The sequence below is a fragment of the Carya illinoinensis genome, chromosome 1 (genome assembly GCF_018687715.1).
Source record: "Carya illinoinensis cultivar Pawnee chromosome 1, C.illinoinensisPawnee_v1, whole genome shotgun sequence".
Classification (NCBI taxonomy): domain Eukaryota; kingdom Viridiplantae; phylum Streptophyta; class Magnoliopsida; order Fagales; family Juglandaceae; genus Carya; species Carya illinoinensis.
Window position 1 is genome coordinate 46,633,014 of NC_056752.1, and position 25,401 is coordinate 46,658,414.

Here is a 25,401-nt window from a genome sequence, read left to right on the forward strand (position 1 = left end):
AAATCTCAAATTTATCACTTTTTTTAAATAATACACAAAACTTAAACATCATAAAAATACAAACATCATTTATCTTATATAAAATTGTCATAAATAATTATTCTCAAGTGGGGCTGGATAAGATTGTTTATATGGGCCGAATTTTATTTAGCCCGATCCGGAATCTGCCTAAACTGGATTTCGGTTAAGGGTTTTGGCCCAAATTTAGTACCCGTATCTTTAAATCTATATCCATCCGGCTCGGATGCAATTTTATAACATCCAGTATTGGTTTAAACCCGTTACCCATAATAAAAACCTTTCCAGTATTGGTTTAAACCCGTTACCCGATTCACTTTCTGTTATGCTCTCTCTCACTTTCTCTCATCTAGTCTATATCTTGCTCTGCTCTCTACTCTTTCTCTGTCTCTCTCACGTGAGTCATCTTCTTCTCCCTCTCCCCCCGATTAACTTTCTCTATTATGCTCTCTCTCTCTCTCTCTCTGTCTCATCTAGTCTATCTCTCAACTTGCTCTCTGCTCTTTCTCTATCTCTCTCGTGTGCGTGCCCCAACAGTGAAGCCCTATCTCTCTCGTCTCTCTTAATGCTCTCATGGCTGGCATTTCGTTAAGCCTCTCTTTTTTTTTTTTGAGAAAAATTTTGTTAAGCCTCTCTCTCTCTCTCAATGTCGATTTGGGTATTAGAATATATCTTATATTGAGTTTGGGTATGTCTTATTCTCTTTATTTATATTTTTCTCTCTTTGCTGATTTTATATTTGTTTTGATGAGAATGTTTGAACAATATTTTTATGGATTAGATATGTAATGTTTTTATGAGTATGTTTGTTCTCTTTGTAATGGCGTAAAAATTTTGATGGGTTTGTTTGTTTTGTTTTGGTTTAGAACCTGTCGAATGGGGTTTTTCTTGCTAGTTTATTTGGATTTCTCTGTAACGTAACCTTCAACTTCGATATGTGCTAGTTTTGTTCTGTTTTTGTGTAGATCTGATGAACTAGGTTTCTTTTTTGTGCTTGAAACTTGTCAAATGAGGTTTTTCTTGCTTTGTCAGATTTATCTGCACCTTGCTAACAATATGAAGCCTATTTTTGTAGGTTTTTCTTGCGAACTCCATTGGGGAGATGGCAAATTGGAATATGTTTGGTGGTTTGGTGTTGAAGACGAAGGAAGTATGTATCATGTTGAGTACACATTATTTGAACTTGGGATTCATATTTTTTGAAGTAGGCTTCCTGTTCTTGTAAAAAATTAGAAAAAATATAATTTGGGTTTCATTTATATATTGGTTATTTGGTTTTATATAAAAAATTAGAAAAAAAAATATAGTTATGGTTTTATATATTTGTTATCTGTCATATGAGTTGAGATAATGTGTTTTTTTATTACTTTTTTGATTCTATCCCTCCACGAGGAGCCATTAATGAGTTGATAGCTAGATGCATGCTAGCTTATTTCTATTCTTCCCTTTGCATTTCCTTGTTTAATATAATAGATGTGACTTCAATTTTTGAAGAATTTAAATCCACCTAGTCCTTGTATTGCATAACTTGAAAGAAATCCATTGGTTCTTTCAAACTTGAAATTTGTAAGCCATTGGTTTGCCTTTACAAGCAGTGTCATTGGTTCTTTCAAACTTGAAATTTGTCATTTCGTCTTTGTCTCATGTAGTACCTTTGGATGGAGAGAAATGGTCCGTGCTTCAAAGATCAAGTACTCCTTATTGGCTATGCAAACGGATTTGAGTGTGTAATTACTAAGTATTGTTGCAACTATGACGAGGAAGAGAATAATATGGATTGGCATTGTATGTTTAACATAAATGGTTATAATGTAGATCATTTGTTGCTTCAGTCCTTACTTGCTCTGGAGTTATGGACCCTCATCTTATATTTGGCTGGCTTATGCCTAAATAAATGTTTGCTTGTGTTCATATTTGGCTGGCTTATGCCTAATTAAGTGTTTATCTCACGTAGACTATATGAGGGAATGGAATAGGCAAATTTTTAAGGGCAAGAGTTTCCATCAATAGAATACTTTCATATGCAGCCTGTATACCTTATTTATGATTATTTATAAGATGATATTTACTAATTAAGAAGTAAGATAATTTGCTAGTTCTATTGACCATCATCTTCACCCAGCTGTATAACCTATAAAAAAATCTTTACCCTACTTCATGTGGGACACATTGGTTTAGTGATTGTTTTGAGGTTTCTTTTAGTTGTTACCATAGTGGATCTCTAACACTCAAAATAATCACACGCCCACCATATTTACCATGATAGAATTCCTGTTGGAGCTCTGTGGCTTATCATTTTGGACAATTGTTTTTTACAGCATTCTTATATTCTTCTAGTCCATATATTGCTAGCTGCATTGTGGAATTTGTGGGTTGTTGTAGGGGTTACAAACAATATTTATTTAACTGATTTTTATATGTTTTGCTTTATATATATTAATGTGCAAGGGGATGCCGTGGCATGTAATAGAAGCTCGACGTGCAGTGGGAGCAGTGAAGGAGATCTGGCATCAAGTAGTCCAGAAGTTTTTCCTAAACTAATAATCATCAGTCATGACAATGACTTGTAATTTTATATTTTGTAATGTAATTGTTTTATAATATAATGTATAAAATATCAAATAATGTAATATATATATATGTACAGTGAATTGTATTATGTGTTGCATGTATTTTATATGATAAATATTGAATTTCTTTTTTTTTTTAGTTGCATTTAGTTGAAAAGATAAATAGTTTTTTTTTTTTTAATATTAAAGAGTTCGTTAGAGAGAGAGAAAAAAAAAACCCCAGTTACAACTCGGATTCCAGATTGTAAAAAATTCGGATACATCTAGATTCAGACTTATGTTATAACTCAGTTATCCTTGAACCGGAATCCGGTCTGGATTTGTAATCCAAATTCCGAGCCGGATATACCCTAATATCCGGTCCGAATCTGAATAAACAGCTATAGGGCTGGATATGAGGTAATTATTTCTTAAGTGAAAAAGTTCAGTACTCTCTTTATCTTTTTTTTGAACCCTAAGCTAGTAGTAGTACTCTTTCTGTCTGAAATGTATTGTATTATATTTGGTTTTTTTTTTTTTTTTTTCCTTCTTGTCCCGAAATGTTTGTTAAAAACGTACGAGTACTTTTTTATTCTTATTGCAATAGACCTCTCCATCAATTGCATTTATTATAAAAAGAGCAATTGTTTCTTTCATTTAAAGAAAAAACATTATTGGATAGCTCAAATATAGGGATACGTGAGAGTAATTTATCGTATTTTGATTCTTAAAAGTAAAGTAAAAAACTTAATTTTCTCAAAAAATAATTTTAATGTTAAAAGGACGATTGATTTATTTTTTATAATTTGATTTTTACTGTCTTTGTAGCAGGAGATTATTTAAAAAGAAAATAAAATAAGAGAGAAAAGAAGAACAAAAGTTATCATATTATAGAACAGAGATGTACAAGAAACTGTGGAATCGGCCGTGAATGACTCAAACTGGAGACTGAAATCGTCAAAGAACTGGTCGGCAGGCGGCAATGTTTTAACAAAACCAACTGTTGTCGATTCGATTGCAGTTTGAGGTCGGCTCAAACCGCTGTACCGGCTGATGTAATAATACCTTATTTTTTTAAAATTATATCAATATAAAACATCGTTCCACTTAATTCTAAGTGGAACGACGGTGTCGTTTTACTCCTGCATTTGTGTTTTATACACAAATTAAACGACGTCGTTTGTTATTAAACTAAACGGCGTCATTTTATCTATAAGGTGCAAAAAAAAAAAAAAAAAGTAGAACAGACGCCATTTTATCTATAAACCAAACAGCATTGTTTAGATAATGTATCATCTTCTTCTTCCTTCTTCTTCTTCTTCTTCTTCTCCTCCTCCTCCTCCTCCTCCTCCTCCTCCTCCTCCTCTCTCTCTCTCTCTCTCTCTCTACTCTCTCAGACGAACGGCACTCCTTGGGAGAATTGAGAACCGACTGTGAATAGCCAAAGAACTGCCAGAGTTGATACGGCCAATTGTTTTCCTCCCCGTCAACCAGTTATGGTCGGTTGCTCTACAATTTTTCCTCTCGTTGGTCGGAGGTGGTTTTGCCCAAAAACCACACCGAATTGGTCAGTTTTTACTCCTACATAGAGGTTTATTGATTTAAGTGGAAAAGAGCTCCTGGTGATGTTTCATGACATGTCGTAGTAACCTAAGAGACACTGCAACTTTTAGGCATGCACACCGACACATCCAACCCAGAATTTGGGTTCGACCCGACCCACACGTAAGGAAAGTCTCATCAACCTAACCCGACCCAAACCTTGACTTTCGAATTGGGTCAAACTCGTTGTCCTTACTCTACATTGATTCTCCTCTCCCTGTTTCGTCTCCTCCAATTTCTTTTTCTTCAAAATTCTCTCCCAACGATAAATTGAATGTGGTCACTTCTTCTACAAACTTTGCCTCTCCCAAACGGTAGTAATTGAAAGTATAAATATCGAGAAGCAGCAAACCATTTTCATTCATTTTATTGAACATCAAAGGCTCAAAGAAGGCAAAAGAGTTGAAAATTCTAAAGCCAAACCAGATCAAAAAAGGCTAGAGGAGCGAATATATAGCATAAATTAACAAAGAAGCAGTCAAGCTTATTAATCTGTGACCATGGTAGATGAGTTCAATACAAGTGGGAACTGGTGGGATTCATCAAGAACAAGGTTTGAAACGAGACATCTTTGTCGTCTTTAGCACTCAATAGCTTAGGGAGCTTTGATGGCCAAATAATTTAGCGGAAATCAAAGCAAGGATGGATTCTATGTCAGTGACGAGTAGCTCAATGGTTTTCCAAGACACCCAGAAGCAACAGGGAAATCTAAATGATGCCTAACCAGGAGGAAAGGAGATAGATCCATACGAAGCACGAACGACATGGACTGGACGGGGTTGGAGGGCTAGAGTTTGATGAAGTGAGAGTGAAGATTAAAAATGAATTTTAAGAGTCGGGTTCAAACTAATATCCCAACATTCATCGGGTAACATGTGTGGAAACCAACTTTAACGGTGAGCCGACTTCATCGGTTCATATCCAATCGGGTCTCACGGGTTGGTCGGCCCAAGTAGCTAACCTCATGGGCAGCATGCTCTTACAAACCTGGAATTCTTGACTCTAAAGATCCAGACTCTTAAAGGAATGATGGGAATAACAAGTAATGGCAAAGCAAAACATAAATTCTGATCATTCAGGTATTGTGAGTGGTGTTCATTGCTGGACAACACAAGTTAAAAGTGGATCTAACCCTACTGCACAGAAAATACATCTCAACCTGCTCGTTATGTTTGCAGAAACATTATAATATCCAAGATGAATACAAATGCTACCTTGTTTAAACGAACAGAAACAAAAATTTAAATTCAAATGATCGGAGGAATTATCTCTGCCGTACATGGGTGAATTCCAGGACAAATATGCATGAAAATTTATCTTACGTTACATGCATTAGACGAGAAAAGCCAATAACAAACCTAGTCAGATTCTACTGAAGCTTCAGTTGTAGCCACTAGGAGTGATCCAGGGGGAAGTGGACGGAGGAGAGGGCTGAAGTCAATCATTCCTCACTCTTTTTGTTTATACGGCTAGCCATTTTATGGAACACATGGGGAAGAATGTAGCAATTTAGACGTAGACTGCCATCTAGAAGAATGGATCAGTGCTTGCAAACTAAATCGATTCTTTAAGGAACATTCATAACTTGGATAGACTGTAAAATGTCAGAGACAGCAATGACAAGGTCACCTGATTTGATTAAATTCCTGGCCTTGAGTAATGAGAATGTTTTATTAAGGTTGCTTTCCATATCATCAGAAAAGCTCAAACGGAAAGGTATCAGGCCCCACTGCAGGTTCAGACGCCTCCGCGCAGATGTAGTGGCAGTAAAAGCAAAGATTGGGCAGTCGGGTCGGCAGCGTGAGAGTAGAGATGCCATGTGGCCTGTTTTTGTATAGACAAAAAGTGCATCCACCTCCAACTTATTAGCTGCAAAATCACAACCCACGTAAGCTGGTAGGCAAGGCAGCACTAGTAACCCACTATATATACGGAAAACAACACGAATATCTAATTTTTAATCACCTTCTCCAACCAGAGCAAAAGGAGCCACCAGAAAAGGTCACAAAGCCCAGGAGAAAAATAAAGTGGTACGGGGATAATTTATGAAAATAAGTTTCAGTTAGTTTTATTTTAGTTTACAGCAGTAATTTGGGGCTATTGAAGAACCAGCATTTATAGGAGTTACTGCTTGTGCAGTGCTCGTTCACCCCTTCGGCTTCTTCAGTTGGAACAGGAAAGTTTCCCTTAAATCCAACTACTTCCTTTGCAAATCTTGGAAGATAAAAACAAGATGGACTAGGGTAGAACCATTGCCAAAAAAAAATTTAATTTACAAAATCCATAAACATACATAGAGAATTCTTACCCATCTTGGCAGCAGAGTTGCAAATCTCTTCTGAGATAGTGTTGGAAAAGGAAGTTCCAATGTCAGGGAGTTCCATAGCTTCATGGCGTTTCTCCTCCCTCCACCACCTCTCAATTCTCAGACTAACACTTCTCAGAACAGCTAATGCCTTCTCTGGGTACTGGCCCATTGCTGACTCACCAGATAGCATCAAAGCATCTGCTCGCTGCCTAACTGCTTCAGAAACATCAGCCACTTCTGCTCTGGTGGGTGTGGGGTATTCAATCATAGACTCAAGTAGCTGAGAGGCAACAATGACAGGCGTATTTAACTGCCTGCACAGTTGAACAATCTTTTGTTGGGCTGAGGGGACCTGTTCAAGCGGTATCTGAGCACCCAGGTCTCCTCTTGCTACCATAGCTCCATCTGATGCTTGAATGATCTCTTCCAAGTTCTTCAATGAGTCCATACTCTCTATCTTTGCAATAACAGCAATGTCACTGCATTATCACAGAATATATACCCAATCAGAAAAAGAATTACAGCATCTTAATTGTTGTGGAATTAGAGGCAACTAATTCAATAAAATAGTCTGAAGGTTGTTCCCTTTATCAATTGCCTTCTGACATCGAAGGCGAAACTGGATCAGGAACTTCACAAACAACAATTAAAACTCAACTTGAAAATAGGAGTGATATTCATCTAAGTAACTTGGGTCCAAGTTGCAATATTAATCTTTATACATCTAACCAAACTTGCCATCAATTATATGAGAGCCAACAACAAGCAGTCCATCTCAAGTTAAAACTGGGGTGAAAAGAAAGATTAAGAGAAGGGAAGAATTGACACTTTCATGATGACATTATAATGATTGAGTAAAAAATACTATATATAGAAATCGATGAGCTTACCCATCATGAGCCCGTGCTGCAATATAGCTTTTAAGATGCTTAATCACTTCAGCAGACTTGACAAATGATATGGCAATAAAATCAACACCCTCCGCAATCCCAAAATCAATATCCAGCCAATCCTAGATACATAAAAAGCTGGATCATAAGAAGAAACCACAAGATTTTCACACTAAGAAAAAAATGCTTTCTAGAATATTGTAATCCAGCTTGCAGATAATCAATTTTATGAACATATAAAAATGTGAAAAGCAATTCACCGACTTGTATGCGCAGACAAAAATGCTTTCTAGAAGATTGTAATCCAGGTTTCAGATAATCAATTTTATGAACATATAAAAATGTGATAAGCAATTCACCGACTCGTATGTGCACATTAAAAAATCATTTGTCCTACTTGGACATGTTTTCTGTTTTCTATGGATAAAAGAACGATTGATGGGCATGTTTCTGACAGAAAAAAAAAGAAAAAAAAAAAAAAAAAAAAAAAAAAAAGAAAAAAAAAAAAGAAAGAAAGAAAGAAGACATTTCACCAGTTCCTAGAAAAAACAAAAACGTGAGTGTTGCCATACAGCCCATGATGTGTCTTTCCGAGCATGCGCATGTACCTTTGAAACTGACTTGTTAAAAAAATGGACCTTTGAAACTGAATTCATATTATCAACATTCTCATAAAAATACTATCAAAAAATGCTTATATAACTCCAAGTCTTGAATCCCAATATGACTGCTTCATGTTTTTGAAGGTCAAAACAATTAGCAAAGATATATAGTCACAAGATCATAGAAAGAGGAACTCAAATCACTCTGAGTTAACTTTATTTTTTATTTTTTGATAAGGAATCACTCTGAGTTAACTTAGTAGGAAGTTCACAGATGAAAGCTCTAAAATTTACAAAGAAAAGACTGCAATTAACTCAAGTATTTATTTGACTTGCATCTGCAAAGCAGCTCGTTGCAATTTTAAGAAACTAATGTAACGCAAGGAACAATTAAAAAAGCTTGTAGATGCCAACATTAAGCTACAACTGAAATAGGAAAACTTAAGTGATGTTTGGCAACATGAGTTTTTTTTTTTTTTAAATATTTTTAAAAAAAGTTTCTTACCCTCAAGCCGAACATCTTTACACTAGAATAATCTTGAAAATAATTTTTGTCAAAACATATAACTTCATTTCCATAACCGAAAAACAAAACCAAAACAAAAAAACTTTTACAAAACTCGAAAAACCTTAAACAAAAATTTTCTTCTAACCATGTTTGGGAAGTGAAGTAGTCTCAAACTATTTCACTACCATTAACAAACAGTTCACCATTCACAAATTATTCACTACTTTTTCAAAAATATTCACAGATCATCTGAGATCGCCTCAACATTTAAACGTAGCCTACCCAACCCAACCCAACTCAACTCAACTCATCTCATCTCATCTAATCTAATCATTACAGCTTTCCCAACTTCCGACACAAAAAATAATAAACAATTCAACTTTTTCAAATCTCAAAATAATAATAATATTAAAAAATAATATTTTAAACTTTCATCTCAACTCATCTCAACTCAACCCACTATCCAAACCACTTTTCCAGACCCCAATAAAAATATATCTAAAAGTTTTCAATCCCAATTCAACTTTTTCAAATCTCAATTCAACTTTTTAATTCAATTTTTTCAAATCCCAAAATAATAATAATATTAAAAAATAATATTTTAAACTTTCATCTCAACTCAACCTACTATTCAAACCACCTTTCCATACCCCAATAAAAACATATCTAAAAAACTTTCTCAATCCAGACATATTTTTAATGAATCCCACCACTTTCACAAAACCCCATAATAATCCATTGTTAAAAGTAAAAGTTTTTGCAAAACTTTAAAAGATTTTTCGAGAAAATCTTACATCCAAACATTCTATTAATAACTGTGGCAATCTATTTTGTAAACTGAAAAAAAAAAAAAATGAATTCTGTAAATACACAAGGTTTTTCAGGGATGAACTCACTAGACAAATATTCAACTAAAAATCCATGTAATACCCCGGCATGAGTATAGCAGGGTGGTCCAATTGTAACTTTATAGTGATTCATTCCAAAGGGCTCCCCAATTGTAACCTTACTGGTCTTTGTTAAATACGAGTCTTTATGTGGCTTGGATTTTCCTTGTGTAAGGAGTCCTTACCAATTGTATTTAGGTAATATTCAGATGGAAGTGTGAGACTTGAGCGGTTACACCTACAATGAAATGGCTTAACGAGAACGACAAAACTTTTAGGAGGTAATTGCATACCCCATATTAACTATGGTAGGATGGTAAATGAAATCTCACATTGCATAGGAGAGATTATATAGTTTATAATGATTTTAAGGGGATTTATTGGATTTTTGACTAATCTTTATAGAGTGTGAGCCCATATTTTGCTCATTGTTCTCTTTGATCGTTACAATCTATGTTTAAGGCCAATGCCACTTTTTTTCCTTCTTCCTTTTTGATAAGTAAAAAGATTGGTTAATAAATCACTTTTTTTTTTTTTTTCCTTCTTCCATTATTGATATGTGACATTCAAAGTATCAAGGTGTCAATTGAAGTTTCTATCAGTTGAAGAGTTAAGTACATCATTTCACAAGTATTCCATATTTACTTTTCTCTATCCCTAAATTCTAATATCTGATCTGTTATGTTACTGTCAATCTATATATATGCATTGAGTTAAAGAGATTTATGCCTATGGTGTTTAGGTACAAACCTTAGAAGAAATTGTGGGAAGCATGGCATTGCGTTCTCGCACCAGACTACCATCTCTCCAGAAAGTTAAATTAGCTCGAGGTAGCAACAGTCCCGGATCGGTACATCGGCACTTGACATCTGGACCAATTTTCTCTACCACCTCAAACCTCACCATTCCACCGTCCACAAGAAGCTCATCCCCCACTTTAACGTCTGTATGACATATTATAACTCAGTTAATGACTGATAGAATAGTTAATTAATATGTTTGTCAACAAATAAAAACTAACTCTTTACAACATCATCGTTCATAAATCAAATAAAAGAGTTTTTGCACCAAAATATATATTTTTTACTGATAATAACCTTCAGCAAAACCATCATAGTTCACATTGATGGTGCGTTCGGGAAGAGCTGAATTGAAAGCTCTGACGCTAAAGGTCCAGATCTCACCATCCTGTAAATATTGAACAGCCAATCGCAATGAGCTTATGGGTTAAGATGGCATCAAACATGCTACATCAAACTGACCAAAGGCTCCCTAGGAAACCCGGTATTTCTTCCGCCATGATTTATCTCATTTTAAACCTACATTTGTTTATAAAATTTGTACTTGCACAACATAAGCTTGATTATAACATAAAATTGAGAACTAGAAAATAATAATGATAACGGAAAATAATAAAAGAATTTCACCTCAGCTTTGGCGGAAGAAGCGCCGCCGAGATCTCCCATGTGAATCTCACTGCCCTCGGTGTCCATCATAATGGCTACGGCGTAGCCCTTCTCTTCGTTGAGCCTCCTGACGCGCTCGATGACGCCACGGTGCCACTCGCGGGTGCCGTGGCACATGTTGATGCGCGCCACGTTCATGCCCCCGACAGCCAGGGCCTCCAGCTGGTCGAAACCGGACGTGGCGGGACCAATCGTGCACACTAGCTTCGTCCTACGAGTGCTCCGGAACCCGTTCTCCTTCAGCTCAGTCTCCGTCACCGAGTCCACCTCGATGGAGCCCGAATCCGGCGACGGCAGCGTTTGCGTCGCGGGAGATGAAACCCCTCCAACGAAGCTTTTCCCGTTGCTGGATGCTAGAAGGACTTGAGAGGATGTCGGGTCGAGATCAGAGGAATATGAAGCTCTGATGGAGAGCTTCACAGAGGTAACCGGGAAGCGGCGATTGTTGATGGGTAGGGAGAGTTTCGGGGAGGAATAGCATTGCTTGAAAGGGGAAGAAGTGAGGTTCGGTGACCGCACTGACCTGGTGGATGGGGTGAATGGGTGCAGAGACTGTGACATGGTGACCGAGATTTTCCCCGGTGGCTGAGTCAGGCTGAAGGAGACGCACAGAGAGAGAGAAAGAGAGAATTAGGGTCCAAATGCGGAGGAGAAGGGTGCGCGAAGCTTTAGAGAGAGAGAGAATGACGGAGATAGCGAAGTGTTTGGAGCTTCAACGATGTCGCCGACGCCGAGTGGAAGACAGACACACGAGGGTACAAGGTGAAACAAAACGGCTAATGGCTATGCCCAGTATTTAGAAAAAATATATAATTATTTTTATTTATATAATTATTTTAAATGACGAGTATTTTTGAAAAATAATATTATTCTTTATTATTGCTTTGAAAAAATAAAAATAATGAGAGAAATGATTCACTCAAAAGTCAAAGGACCATTATGACCTAGGGTTAAAAAAATAAAGAGTTGCGTTACATATAAGAAAAGTAGTATATTAATTTGTAGGGCTGTTCATCCGGGCCGGTTTTTATCTGGCTCGGCCTAGAATCCGGAAAATCGGATTTTCGATTGCGGTTTTCGGCTCGAATGAAATCCGGGTCGGACTCCGTATTTGCAAAACCGGATACATCCGGTCCGGACTCGGGTATGAAACCCGGGTTTCGTTTTAGAACCCGGTTAACCGGGTTTGTATAAAAGCTTCAAAAAACCGTAAAGCCTCCTCTCCCGTGACCCGGTCTCCCAACTTCCCAAGTCTCTCTCTCTCTCTCTCTCTCTCTCTCTCTCTCTCTCTCTCTCTCTCTCTCTCTCTCTCTCTCTCTCTCTCTAACACACGAAACCCTAGCTGCCCTCTTAATCTCTTTCGTTCTTCACTCCCCAACTCCCCCACCAGTGACCACGATCTCTCTGTCGTCGAGCTTGAGCTTGGGATCCCGCGGTCTGAGAGTCTTCAATCTAGTGCCGATGCAGAAAAACCCTCTCTCTCTCCCTCTCGGTAAGTCTCTCTCTCGATCTGTGAACAATGAATTTAAATGTGATAGATCTAGTGATTTGGTGAACTGGGTCTCTCTGTGCTTGGATAGATCTAGTGATTTGCCGAATGGGAATTTTAAGATTTTTTTTGGGGATTTCTCTTTTTCTATCTTAGTGGATTTTTTTTTTTTTTTTTTATCGTTTGGTTATTGTTCTTCATTGCTTTTTAAATGACTATTGGCACCATTGGCAAGATGTATTTGCTGGAGGTGTTCTAGGTATGTTTTTGTATTATCACTTAGAAAATGAAATCAGGATCAGATTTTCAATATATAACTTTAGCAGCTTTACAGGGTTCATCGTTTGCAGGGCTAGCTGTGGCAGCATTTTGCTACCTTTGTCTCGAAACATTAGTAAAAGTTTTATGGTATTACATTTTTAATTGGTAAAAGTAAAGTTTGTTGAAACATAATGAAAAGGTTGCCCTCGTACACAAAAAATATATACAAGAACATACCTAATTATAACAAATGAACTAGAAAGTACACAGAAAGTTTTATAGTATCATTACATTTTTATAGAAAGTACACAGGAACTAGAGATTTTGTTTAGATCTGAGTCATTTTGGTTTCTGTTTTACATGGGTATTTTTGTCTAAGTGTTTTTCTTTCTGAGTCGAAATTTCCTATAGATATCTGTCTAAAAATTTCGAACAGTTTTTATTTTTTATTTTTTGGGTACAGATCGGAGTCGAAATGTTGCCTCTGTTTTTCCTTATATCTGAACAATTTTAGATGTCCTCTCTGTTTTTCCACTTAGGAACAAACAATTTTTTTTTTAGATCTGAACATATCTATGTCTCGAGTCATCTGAAGGAAATCTTTTTTCTTAGTTCAGATTTGCATTTTCTTTTTTCTAAATATTTGTGTGATTTTGAATCTGGGTTAATAAGTAGTTCAGATTATTGATGACCCATGCATGAAAACTTATGCTCACTTAATATTATAATTGTTTTTTTTTTCCCCAATCTGGGTTTAGCAAGTATTTCAGATTATTGATTTTGGGAGAATTTCTTGGGTTTCTAAGCATGAAAGATGAAAACTTTAGGGAGAAATCATTACATTGCAGGAATATACTTGCTCACTTTTTACTTCCCATGCCAGCATATATTGAGTTGGTTAATATTGAGTATGCATCCACTGAAGTTGGTTAATATTGAGTTGTAAGAAATTTTGATTGGGGTCATGCAAAATCAAGTGAGCCATGGAGACATAAGATTTTTTGGAATGGGTTTGACCTTTTGCAAACATCACTCATTTAAAAAATATATATGTAGAGTATTTGTGTGATGCTAGGGTATGGACAAATTAATAAAATACGTGTGCAAATTTTGTTCATTGGCCAATTAACACTAATGTAGTGATGGCGTTGACTTTAAAGGGGTAATTTTTAGTTTTTTTTTTTTTTTTTTTTCCTTTTTTGGTATGGTTGGTGATATAATGTATTATGTATATGTGATTGCAGAGACTTGAAGTCTTATCTGTTAGTCGAATTAAGTACTGAGAAAAGAAAAGCATGTTGATGAAAATGAAGTTCATGTTCTCATGTTGAGAGGTTGGATGGGATTTAGTACTTCCCCTGCTCTGGGTGCAAGACAACCCAGAAAAAAGAGTGAGCTTACACTATCTGCGAAGCACCAACAATGGCAGTTTTGTGGGCCAATGGTGGCATTGACCTTTTCTTTCTTGTATTTTTTGGTAGTTTATGATTGTAAGGAGTAAGCAAGTAGCACAGGTTTTTGGCTTAATTTGAGTTACTTGATTTGAGCTAATAGCTGATAGTTTTAGATCCTTTTTTTTCTTTTCTTTTTTTTTTTTCTTTTTTTTTTTTTTTTTGTGGGAAGGGGGGTTTAAAATTTACCCCTTTAACCTCTATGTACCTATAGGTGATGGGGAGAGTATGATTTAACTTACCAATTTAACAGTGGAAGCATCCAAATAGAGAATGCAATTTAGAAATGCTTCTCTCTGGTAAAGATGGTTAACTCAAATGTTGATCACCCTCTTATGTTTATCCACAAAAGCTATAGGAACAATTGCAGAAGTTCGTATAATGTCATTATTGTGGCAGCACTGCTTACGCATTTTTCAAAGATGTTTACATTCGAGTAAAAAAAAAATGTTGGCATTGAAGAGTGAAGATTATGGCTCTGTTGTGCTTGCAATTTGCTAACAGGAAAAAAAAAAACCGGGTTTAATCCGGAACCCGGAATTCGGTTTTTTCAAAATCCGGATACATCCGGGTTCCGGACCGGATCTGACCCGGCTTAACCCGATCTGGGTTCCGGCCCAGATTTGAGACCCGGGTTGCGGTCCGGGTTGGAACCCGGATGAACAGTCCTATTAATTTGGGTATTAATACTAATTCATTTATATTTAAAAGTTAAATTAACATTATTTTTAATAAAATCTACTTTTTAACTAATTATAATAAATTAGTGTATATATTAATACACATTTATACTAACAACTAAATTTTTTATAAAAACAACAACTCCAAGTATGGTTTGGATTGCATTTTTCTCGATCTCCAGGTAATAGTTTCTCTCTAGACTGATGCTGCACCCATGGAGCATGTAGCACAAGCTCCGTTCAATAATCTTTTTATTTATTTATTTTACTTTTTACATTTTTAAATATTTTTTTAAAAAACATTCACAACATAATTAAAAAATATTTTTTTAATCACTAAGAAAAAAAACAAAAATTAATCAAGACCTATTTATTGTTAAGTATAGCATTTTTGTTTTCTCTAACCTATACTAAAATAACCTTTCTATTTCTGACAAGAGGCGGCTCCACCCACCCTTCACTTGTCCCGCTCACTTTGAGTCTATTAATCATTTTTTTTTCCCATCAATAACATCGAGATGTGCCAATTTTCTGCTTACCACCTCCTACGATTGCCGCGTGCCCCATTACTAGATTTTCCAGTTGTCGCTCCTTTAGCTGGCATAAGAAAATCAACTAAAAGAGTAACGCAAACGTCTCTTTTAGTTCACACAGTGTATGAGACTCACCCTCAGCCGCTCCAAGGGGAGTCTATCACCACCACGCGTAACATCATTAGGGTCAACAATTATCTTCTCTCCAAGAGTGGCGCATAGCCTACATGTACTACCACAACTTGTGAAAGTCGTTTGCTGGCAATTCAACCCATCTTTCTGTTGTTATTTTCTTATATTCCTTTTTTTCTAATCAATGATTAAGATAAAGTGATAGTAAAATTTCATTCATCTAATCTAAATCAGTAAATTGCAACACACAATAATTTACTTCAACTTTCAGTCGTAGTTTTACAATCTGTGTTTCAAACTGTGTCAAAACAGTGTCAAAACTACTTCAAGCGGCTTCCCTTTATGGAAAATGGGTGAGAGCCAATCCATTAGCTTCATATCTCTCTTTGTTTTATTTTTCTTGCATTGTAATTGTTGGTTTAGATAATTGTTAAGGACTCTCATCTTGTTAAGTCTTATATCTTATAACTGTTTATTATAATCTATGATATGCTTGTAAAAAAAATGACCTAGGGTGACGTGTTGGACTATTATTGGTTGGATATGGGTCTACGGAAGACATCTATTTGAAAATGATGCCTTTTGGCCTTTGGATAATCTGTTTTTAGTTTAGTTACTTATCATCTTTATACATCATACTTATTTTTTATTTTATTAGTTTTATTCGTCTTAAATTAATTGAGTTTTTCTCTTTATTATTTGTATATCACATATTTAATAAAAAAAACATTAAAAATTATATATAGTATATGGTGAGAAGATAATGAGTTAAATTTGTCGGCTAAATACATGCCCCAGTTTGCAATAATCAGCAAAAATGTCAGAAAGGCATCTCCGTCCTCCCGAAAGCTAGCCACACTCGGTTTGGAATTTCTCAAGCTTCTATCAATTGGATTGAGCAGGAATAGGAACGCGTAGAAGTTGGAGATGACATTTATACAGCTGAAATATGAAGGTCCAGACTCCAATTTTCCAAGCTTTCATCACTGCTTACATGCCAATCGAATTCCTCAATGAAATTATCGTGCCAAAAGAAAATATCCCCTCTAATAAAATACAGTATTAGCTGCAAATACTTCTCTATATAGCATTAGCATTGGATAGCTCTCAACCACTATTGACCATTGAGTTCGTGCTCCAAATCCTTAATCCAAGATACGCGTCAACCACCACTGTGGCATCGACAACCCACGACGAACATCCAGGGAATATTGATATAAAGTATCACCTTTTGTCCCTCGAACTGCCGAGTAAACACCCATTGATCGCAGACTATGATGGCCAAAAAAACTCGTTAGGTTTTCTGTGGGTAAGCCACCTCCAATCTCTCAATCAGTAACCCTGGTTCGATCCAACCTTCCTTTCTTTGGTTCCACAATTTTCGTATTGGGTTTATAAAATTTTACGAAACTGTCATTTCGATTTGTTGACGATTTCAAAGAATCTTAGATAATCTATAACTCATTTGTCGAAACCCAATTAGGAGAAGAATCTGTATGATAAATTTACTTCGATTTCTTGGGTCTTACTGGTGATTCTTGTGCTATCATAAAATGGGGGCCTTGCTATCGAAATTTTGGTTCATGTTGTTCCCCGCGAAGGATTACAAGATCGTGGTAGTTGGGTTGGATAATGCCGGAAAGACCACGACCCTTACAAGTTACACTTGGGCGAGGTTGTAACTACGCACCCTACCGTTGGGAGCAACGTCGAAGAGCTTGTCTACGAGACTCTCGCTTATTTATTTATAAAAAATTTTATATACCATATTATCATTTTCATCTCATTAAATAAGATGAAATATATTTATCATCATTAAATATTATTTATTGAATATTTCTTTATCATCTAATGATATGAATGTGTCACATCTTATTTAATAAAAAGAAAGTAAAATAAAAGTATGGTGTATAACATTAATCGTGAAAGTGAATGTAATTGAAGTAAATAGGAAACTTGGAGAAGTGGGCTATAGTGGGGGGTGATGGTTGTTTTTTTCTGTATAATTTTTCTTGTTCATAGTTATCGAGTGTGACAGGTTGGATTTAGTTAATGTAAGTGTCAATTGGATTGTGTTTTGATGTTAGTGTATTATTGAAGATTAAAAAAAAAAAGTATAATTGATGATAGATTTAGTTTGAAGTATAGCATACATGGTCATTTTTGTTTTTGGCAGGTGTAGTAGTACTGATTCTTTGGAAACCTGTTGGAACGTAACTGTTGTGTATGTTGCTGGATTCTGTAAAAGAAATGTATGCTAGTGGATGAAGAAAAGGGAATGCTGAATAGTTAAGAGTGTGAAACTAAGAAATTTATCGAAACGATTTTGAGGTTCAACAGTATAGCTTAATTTTGGAGCTTAATATGAATTCAACACTCTTTTCTTTCTATATCCCCCCTTCTGCTTGTTTTCCCCCACATAAAATATTTTTGCTGCTTTACTCTCTTGGTAACCAAAAAATGCATCTATCTTATCTTTAGGAGGTTGAAATCTTACATAAAATATTTTTACATGTTCTATTCTCTTTCTTTTTATTTTCTCAATGTTATCCTGGCTGTGTTCCTTTTTTTTTTTTACTTATTAAGTTAATTATACTAAACTAAGGAATTGTAAACGACCTCGTATTAATTATTAGAGTCAATAGGTCTAATCAACATTCAAAGTAATTGTTGAATTGAAATTTTGTATTATGCATTTTTATAATATATGTGAAACTTTAAAATGCATGAAAATGAAAGTTGAAACAAAGGAGACAAGGTGATGGAGAAACGTGTCTACAAATAAAAGTTGAACATTGTCAATATGAAATATTTAAGATAAATGATACTGGAAAAGAAACTGAATATCATGAACAATAATTCTACAAATCTGTTAGTGGTCTTTTGTTTATCTAGGGTGTCTGTTTTAGGGTAGGCCATATTTACAGAGAATATAATATTTTGTTATAGGAGTTTTGTTGCCCAAACTTGTAAATTGGGCGAAATGGATTTGTAGCATTATCAATGTAAGTTCCCGTCACTTTTTTTCATTCTGCGGACTTGGAAATTGACTTGATCAGGTGGCTCAAGGGTGAGACTTATTTATGCCTTAATCTCTCTTTGGAAAAGAGAATTTATGTTATATGTATACTTCAAATGCTTTAGCAGCTAAACATGACTGTTTTTCAACGCTGTTCATTTCAGGTGTGGGACCTTGGTGGACAAGAAAGGCTCAGGACATCATGGGCAACATATCATCGAGGAATTCATGCAGTTATAACTGTGATAGACAGCACTGATAGAGCCAGGATCTCTATAATGGATCTCTATAATGAAGGACGAACTCTTCAGGTTACTAGGACAAGAAGATCTACAACATTCTGTTATACTTGTTTTTGCTAACAAACAAGACCTTAAGGATGCCATGACCCCAGCCGAAATCACCGATTGCCTTTCCCTTCACAGCATCGAGAATCATGATTGGCACATTCAAGCCTGCTGTGCCCTCACAGGAGAGGGGCTGTACGATGGTCTAAGTTGGATCGCTCATCGAGTTACTAGCAAAGCACCAAGTTGAACAAGGAGTGCTGGACGTCGGGAAAGTGAGGAATTTGTCCATTCATTCATTCATGGATTTAGGATGAGTGATACAGAAGCCTCTATTGTGTATCATTCTACTGTATGAGACTTCCAAACAAATTTGTACATTGTTCAGTTTTGATTGGCCATGGAAATTGTTATTTTCTCTTCGAAAGAGCGTTTCAGGGAACACCATCATATCGAATCATGTCAGAGACAAAGAATGCTTTAGATTTACGCGTGTTGTGCAGCGCATGGCATAAAAAAACCATGGTTCGCGAGGGGAAAAAAGTGCATTACAATTGTCATCTGTACCATCAAGCATTTTACGAATCATTTGCCAACAATGAAGCTTTTTGCTATAAAGTACTCGTATGCACAATGAAGCATTCGACAAAACATTTGCCAATGACAGTATTCTCCTTAATTTGTAACAAACGAATCAAAAGAAAATTTTGTTCTAAGACTGACATGTTTATAAGTTAAAACCCTCTGCCAATATCTCATAATTGAAGTCAATTCTGAGATCAGCGATGACCGTCACAGTATCCAGCATCTGCAACCTTTTGAATCTTGTGGGCCCTCAAACCATCGATCCCAAAATGGATTTATTGGGCCATTTGTCCTGCCAAACCAGAAGAAATATGATTTTATATAAAACGTCAAAAACTGATTCTGGGGAAAATTTAAAAGCAAAGACGACACAGGGTTGGCTTAGAAATATTACACTGGTAGCAAAGGATCAGGTCTTGTTTCCACATTGCTCACCATTCTGGCATGCACATTATAAACTTCAGCTAATGAATCGATGGTAGCCAAACTAAAAATAGATAACTATTGAAAAATAGAGTTATTCTATTCTTAAGCTGGTGTGTGAATCATATCATCTACATCATTTAAATGATAAGATTTGATTCGTAAAATTTAAATTTTAAAATTTCTCTTCCAAATCAAATTATGCCATGTAAGCAGTGTTGTGGTGTAGAGACCCTAGAATAATGGTACTCTTAATAACTGTACTATATATTATTTTTTTTCTTTCTTACTCCTTGCATGCAGCCGAGGCCTTCTCCATCTTTTCAAGCTGTTCCAGTTCCTCCTGCATCAACAGAATTCCATTCATCCTAACAGCCAAAATTATAAACAAAGGAGAAAGAGCGTACATTAAAAAACTTAGAAGATAGCAAGAAGGGAAATTTTCTGATCAAGTACAGCAATTACAGACCACTTAAAAATTGAACTGTGAAGTCATTCAGAAACAGAAGGGTGCCAAAGAACCATCACATCTCAGTAGAGGATTTTTTTTGCCTCTCCAATGACCCCTACAAAACTGATGGCAATAGGCATCTAAATCCTCCCATGTAACTTTTAAAGCTACATGCAAGTCATATGCCACGGGAAAACTAAGGAAAGAATTGGGACATATTAGGTTAGCCAATATGGGAACATTGGGAAGCACAGGCATTTGACGGAAACAGAAGCACAGATATCTCTCTCTTTCCTCCTTTGATGTGGAATTTCTGTGTCATAAATACTCGCACTTAAAATTATCATAACAAGTTAGACTGGAAGGTAAATCCAGTGGGTTTGGAAGTGAATAATGGAAAGTAGTTTCCCTTCAGATGAGAATGCTATAGTAGAGAATTTTTTTCATGTAGCCATCCTTCACATTGGAAGTGTATCAAAATCAAAAGAACATGACAAACACCTAACTCCATCCCTAACTTGAATTACTTACCTGAGTCAAAAAGCCCCAATGCCGTTAACCTTCAGTCTCTCATCAAGGCAGAAGACACTGTCACAACTATGCAATGTGTATCTCAAAGGAGCTTTCCAAGAGCTCAAAGGTAGTTGATGGAAACTCTAGTGAAATTAACGGATGAAACTGATTGGGTTGCTGGATGAGCCAACTCTACTGATTTATGACCCAATTTATAAAACAAAGAACATAGCCTATTTTTCCCCAAAAAAAAGGTAGTCAGGGTAAGGATAATTGTCTTTTCTTTTACAGGGGAAAAAAAAAGAAAGGTTGGGAGGATTTCAGAGTACAACTTGTTATGAAAAAAGTCCCTAACGTCCTGAACTTGTTCAGATGTTAACCTTCTCCTTTAGATCATATTTTCTATAGCTTATAAGGTGTAGAAACATCAGGGTAACTACCTATCAAAAAGAAGAAACATCAGGGTAACTTCTGGGTAAACAAAATATGCAGAAATCGCTCAAAAGTTCCCAGACATACTGATTACATAAGAAACTAGCATTACCATGAGAATATACCAGTTTGAACAGGTGGCATAGCCCATTGAGGACTTGAGAATTGTAATGAAAATCTGACTCCAGATTCCACTCATTCAACTTTCACAGTGAAGTAATCTATGTTATTCCTAACCCATAATGACCTTTCTTTCATAAGTTCCCAAATTTGTAACGACTCTTGTAAAAAAACTGTATCTTTCATCTACTCAAGCTACTTCAGCCCAATTATGCCTGTACTTAAATGTAACGGCTCTCAGCCCAAAAATTAATCCTCCATTCCGGGTTTCATCTTGGAGGTGTATGTAGTACCTAAAAAGTGAAGAATTGCCTCCTCTGTCTGGCTTCACTTGTATGTCTGATCCAAAAAATTCAAAATTTTCAGCAAGTCTCAGGATAGTAACTCCTTCCTTGGAATTTTGGCATACTAAGGCACCTCAAAGAGTAGCCGTATTTTTTTTTTTTTTTTTTTGGCTCGAGCAGCTTCCCTACGGAAGATCCTCACCATGGACTATCTAAGAAAATGTAAACTCTGGTGATAAATTGGTGCCATATGTGCATAAAGCGCAGAGAATCTGTGGATCACCTTTTTTCTCCATTGTGAAATTGCTAAACTACTAGAGTGGTACATCTTTGGATGAGAATCTGTGGATTATCTTTGGTCAAGTTGGATGGGCTTGGGTTATGCAGCTTATGCCCAAAAGGTTGGTAGACCTCTTTGCCAATTGCAGGGAGTTATTGCAACCCACAAATTGTAGCAGTATGGAAGAGATTTCCTATCTTTCTAGTGTGGTACATTTGGAAGGAAGGGGATAGTATAAATTTTGAGAATTGTTAGTGGACAATAGAAGAGTTCAAGACTTCTTTTCAATGCTTTGTCCCTTGGAGTAGCTTTCTATATGGATATATGCAAAAGTCATTGTAAAGTACTTGTGTAGTTCTAGCATCAATGCATAGTTCATCAAAATCAGAACCACACGTGTTGATGGTCAAACTTAAGAATCATCCAGAACTTGAAAAACCAGGTTGCTTGGTGTTAACTTGAAAATGAGAAAATCATATTAATAAATAAGGTTTATATGCCGGTTTACTTTTGACCCATTCTGGTCTTAGCAGGAACAAGAGTAGGACAGCCAAAATGAGACACAGCTGCTTCAGTTCAAGAGAAATCACATTAATAGGCTGGTTTATTTTGGACCTGAGTCTACACTAATTCAAACCAGCTGAGTGTATCATCAAACTGACAACTCAGCTTCTCAAGCCAAGACTGTATCCTGTTGGGTGCTTGAGAGCGAATGTTTCTCATATCAATCATGGCTTTCCTTTAGTATTTTATTAAGACACGTTGCTTAGTGTATCAAACCTATGCATCAAATAATTGACTATGCATTCCAAAAATTCATGTTGCTCAACGCTTAGAAGAAACAAGAGCAACTGAGTTTAGTTGCCAAAAGGGAACATGGAATGCAGACAAAGTCAAGAAACAATCAAATGCATCCGTGTATCAATTACTTCCCATAGCTTCATCATTTTATACACTGAAATAGCATAGACTACCACTTGGTTGGAGATTCTAGATCCATTCCCAACTTGAAAAAATAGCTGACTTTCAGAAATACCTGCTAAATTAAACATAATCTAACTTCAACTAGCTTATACTACAAAAGTCCAAATTTGAATTATCAAATTTGAAATCTGAAACTAACAAAGAAGTTGGTGACTTTGAAGACAAAGCAACTAAGTAGATTCATAATTGCAGAGATTACCATCGTCTCGTAAACATACTTACAATCCCCTAATAAAGCCAACAAGCCAATAAAGAACTACACATCTAATAACACAAAATGTCAAAAACACATCATAGCAGTTAACGAAGTCCCAGAAACACTACACTTACAAAGAAAAACAGAGCTTACCTCTAAGAATCTAGCTTCCTGTTCGAGACGTTTCAGTTCAGCCAGTACCCGATGTTTTCCTCTCGTATCAGTGGCTGACAAGGACTGAGATGCTGACAAAGACTGAATCCGGTGGGTTATCGGACTCAAGGATTCAGAGCTACCCGATTGCATCTCAGCATACAACAACCAAAAAAGAATTGAAAAGCCCTAGCTTCACAAACAAACCACCTGTAAAAACCAACCAAGAAATGGAGAGATTCACCAAAGAGACCCCATTAGACAGGAAAACAAGGACGACCCAGAAATCTTCATGGATCCCACAATCAGCTCCTTCATTAAAGCAAAAAGTGCCCTTCGGCAAAGAAGCGGATCTACGAGGAAAAAGAGAGAGAGAGACAGGTTGCGGTTCTTATTTGGCTTGTTTCAGCACAAACTTTTCAGGGGAACGAGGGGAAAAGAGAACTTTCTTGTCGTTGGGGTTGGTGTTGTTGGGTTGTTTTGTGTGAAAGTTGGTTCTCTTTTGTGATTCTCGTTTTGTGTCTGTTTTGTATGTCTGCGACAGTTTGGGTCTCCCTGGTTTCGACTGTGTTCAGCTCCACGCGATGTTCCCTCTGCAATGACCGCTATAAGTCAATAACTTGAAAAGTTCTTTAAAAGCAGCAAAAATTATTTCGGGTCGTTCTACTCGGCCCCCTTTTACCGATCTTTTATACCGCTTGAATTGGTCTTACCACGTGGCAGCCCTATATTTATATTAAAAAAAAATCGATTCTCATCAGTCCTTCTCCCAATCCATTCAAAGAAAACTTTGAATACGAAAACGAGGAAGCAAATCGGTCTCAATTACGGCCCAAGCTACCGCCCTCTACCGTGTTTGCACATCCATTTTCCTTCTCTAAAGACTTCGAGCAAAACAAAGAAAAGAGCTCTTAGATCTATGTTTCAAGCCTTGATCATATCCCATGTCCAAACAAAACATTCCATCCAAAAGCGGTCAGACACACTTACCAACGATTCTGAGTTGTAGGTTCATATTTTTCTAGTTTTAAACATGAAAAATTTTAAGGATAAGTCTATATACCATACATCATATTTTTTTTTATTTTTTTCTTTTATCAAATATTTGTTATATAAATAATGAGTAAAAAAAATTTAATTAGTTTTAAAAAAATAAACTTAAAAAAATTTGAAAAAAAAATAAAAATATGTGTGGTGTGTGGAGTTGTGTAGCAAAACTCTTTAAACATTAAAAATTGAGAGAAGAGGGTTGCAATGGGGATCGATCGAAATACTCTGACATCCATTTTTACAGTCTTTCTTTGGCTTATGCCATGGCTTCCACAAAGGCCTTCTCGTAGCCTATTTTTGTAAATCTTTATAGGATCTTCCTTATAACTTCTACCATAGCTTCCACAAGGTTGAAATACTTTGATACCAAATTGGTCTCATACCAAGCTTTGTATTGTAAATAAAATAGAAACAAGGAAATGGTTGATGAAAAGAACAAAATGGATGGAAAAACTCTAGGGTTTCGCTCGGTGTCAATTTGGAGAAGGAAAATTGCAATTGGGAGGAGACCAATCAAGTCCTAAAAAGCAAAAAGAGGGGTGATAAATGATGTGGAAGCTGAATGTTTCTAATGCAGTGAAGATTTTTATTTAGAAAGCTGTGAATGAAGCTATCCTTACTAATAGCAATCTTTTCAAAAGAATTATTTCTAATAATGCTTTGTGTCCAATATGTGAGCAGTGGAGGAAACGACATGTCATGTGTTATGGACTTGTGGTGTAGCATCAGATGTGTGGGCTGAATCACTTAGTTCGGTACAAAAATGGAGCTACGTGGGAGAGGAATTCATCAACTTATGGGAGAGGATGGTGGGTAAGTTACAAAAATTAGAATCGGTAGTAATAACATGTGTCTTAAGTAGAATATGGTTAAGGAGGAATAAGTTTCTCTTTGAAGGGAAGTTTGATAGTTCTGGTGCTGTTTTTAACATGGCTAAGGTTGAACTAGAAGAGTTCCAGCAGGCTCAAGCAACAAGGCATGGAGTAAAGGAGGAAGCTAGACATGTGAATAGATTGGTTAAGTGAGTAAAACCAGTAAGTGGGTTTATGAAAGCAAATTAGGATGTTGTTTTGGATAGTAAACAATATAAAATGGAAGAAGGAGTAGTTGTCAGAAATATGGAATGAGACTTGATTGTTACACTCTGTATGCCACAAGAAAATGTAACACATTCAGTGATTGCAGAACTTTATGCTCCATGGAGGGCAATGTCTTTTTCGTATGGTAATTTGTTTAACAATTGTAATA

General features: G+C 36.2%; 3 protein-coding genes and 1 long non-coding RNA gene across 4 annotated transcripts; 2 read left to right on the plus strand and 2 right to left on the minus strand.

Moving 5' to 3' along the window:
- Nucleotides 1-286: 286 nt before the first annotated feature.
- LOC122277882 lies at nt 287-2,727 on the plus strand. The gene is made up of 2 exons (XR_006229195.1): nt 287-706; nt 1,094-2,727. It is a non-coding gene; the product is annotated as an uncharacterized LOC122277882 (long non-coding RNA).
- A 2,590-nt stretch (nt 2,728-5,317) lies between these two features.
- Nucleotides 5,318-11,612, minus strand: LOC122277893 (pyruvate kinase isozyme A, chloroplastic). Its single transcript, XM_043088027.1, has 6 exons — nt 10,792-11,612; nt 10,462-10,552; nt 10,115-10,308; nt 7,368-7,489; nt 6,478-6,956; nt 5,318-6,038 (listed from the first exon to the last, which is right to left on the minus strand). Exons 1-6 carry the CDS (start codon nt 11,389-11,391, stop codon nt 5,737-5,739), a joined length of 1,788 nt encoding a protein of 595 aa, XP_042943961.1. The 5' UTR covers nt 11,392-11,612; the 3' UTR covers nt 5,318-5,736.
- Nucleotides 11,613-16,165: 4,553 nt separating this feature from the next.
- LOC122277925 (ADP-ribosylation factor-like protein 5) lies at nt 16,166-19,238 on the plus strand. The gene is given in 4 exon segments (XM_043088029.1): nt 16,166-17,026; nt 17,029-17,110; nt 18,550-18,664; nt 18,666-19,238. Coding segments are annotated over 4 exon segments (561 nt in total). The 5' UTR covers nt 16,166-16,929; the 3' UTR covers nt 18,933-19,238.
- A 20-nt stretch (nt 19,239-19,258) lies between these two features.
- LOC122277909 (guanine nucleotide-binding protein subunit gamma 2) lies at nt 19,259-23,748 on the minus strand. The gene is made up of 4 exons (XM_043088028.1): nt 23,104-23,748; nt 19,981-20,033; nt 19,662-19,706; nt 19,259-19,559 (listed from the first exon to the last, which is right to left on the minus strand). The coding sequence occupies exons 1-4, from the start codon at nt 23,254-23,256 to the stop codon at nt 19,475-19,477; spliced, it is 336 nt and encodes a 111-aa protein (XP_042943962.1). The 5' UTR covers nt 23,257-23,748; the 3' UTR covers nt 19,259-19,474.
- Between the last annotated feature and the right edge of the window lie 1,653 nt (nt 23,749-25,401).

Excerpts from the sequence above, each read along its gene's own strand:
- LOC122277893 (XM_043088027.1), bottom strand. The coding sequence starts at position 11,391 with ATGTCACAGTCTCTGCACCCATTCACCCCATCCACCAGGTCAGTGCGG. Across the intron at positions 10,309-10,461 it reads CTATGATGGTTTTGCTGAAG|ACGTTAAAGTGGGGGATGAG; the intron begins GTTATTATCAGT and ends TATGTCATACAG. Across the intron at positions 6,957-7,367 it reads GCAGCACGGGCTCATGATGG|TGACATTGCTGTTATTGCAA; the intron begins GTAAGCTCATCG and ends GTGATAATGCAG.
- LOC122277909 (XM_043088028.1), bottom strand. The coding sequence starts at position 23,256 with ATGCAATCGGGTAGCTCTGAATCCTTGAGTCCGATAACCCACCGGATT. Across the intron at positions 20,034-23,103 it reads AGGAAGCTAGATTCTTAGAG|GAGGAACTGGAACAGCTTGA; the intron begins GTAAGCTCTGTT and ends CTGTTGATGCAG. Across the intron at positions 19,707-19,980 it reads GCCTCGGCTGCATGCAAGGA|AATGGTGAGCAATGTGGAAA; the intron begins GTAAGAAAGAAA and ends TGTGCATGCCAG.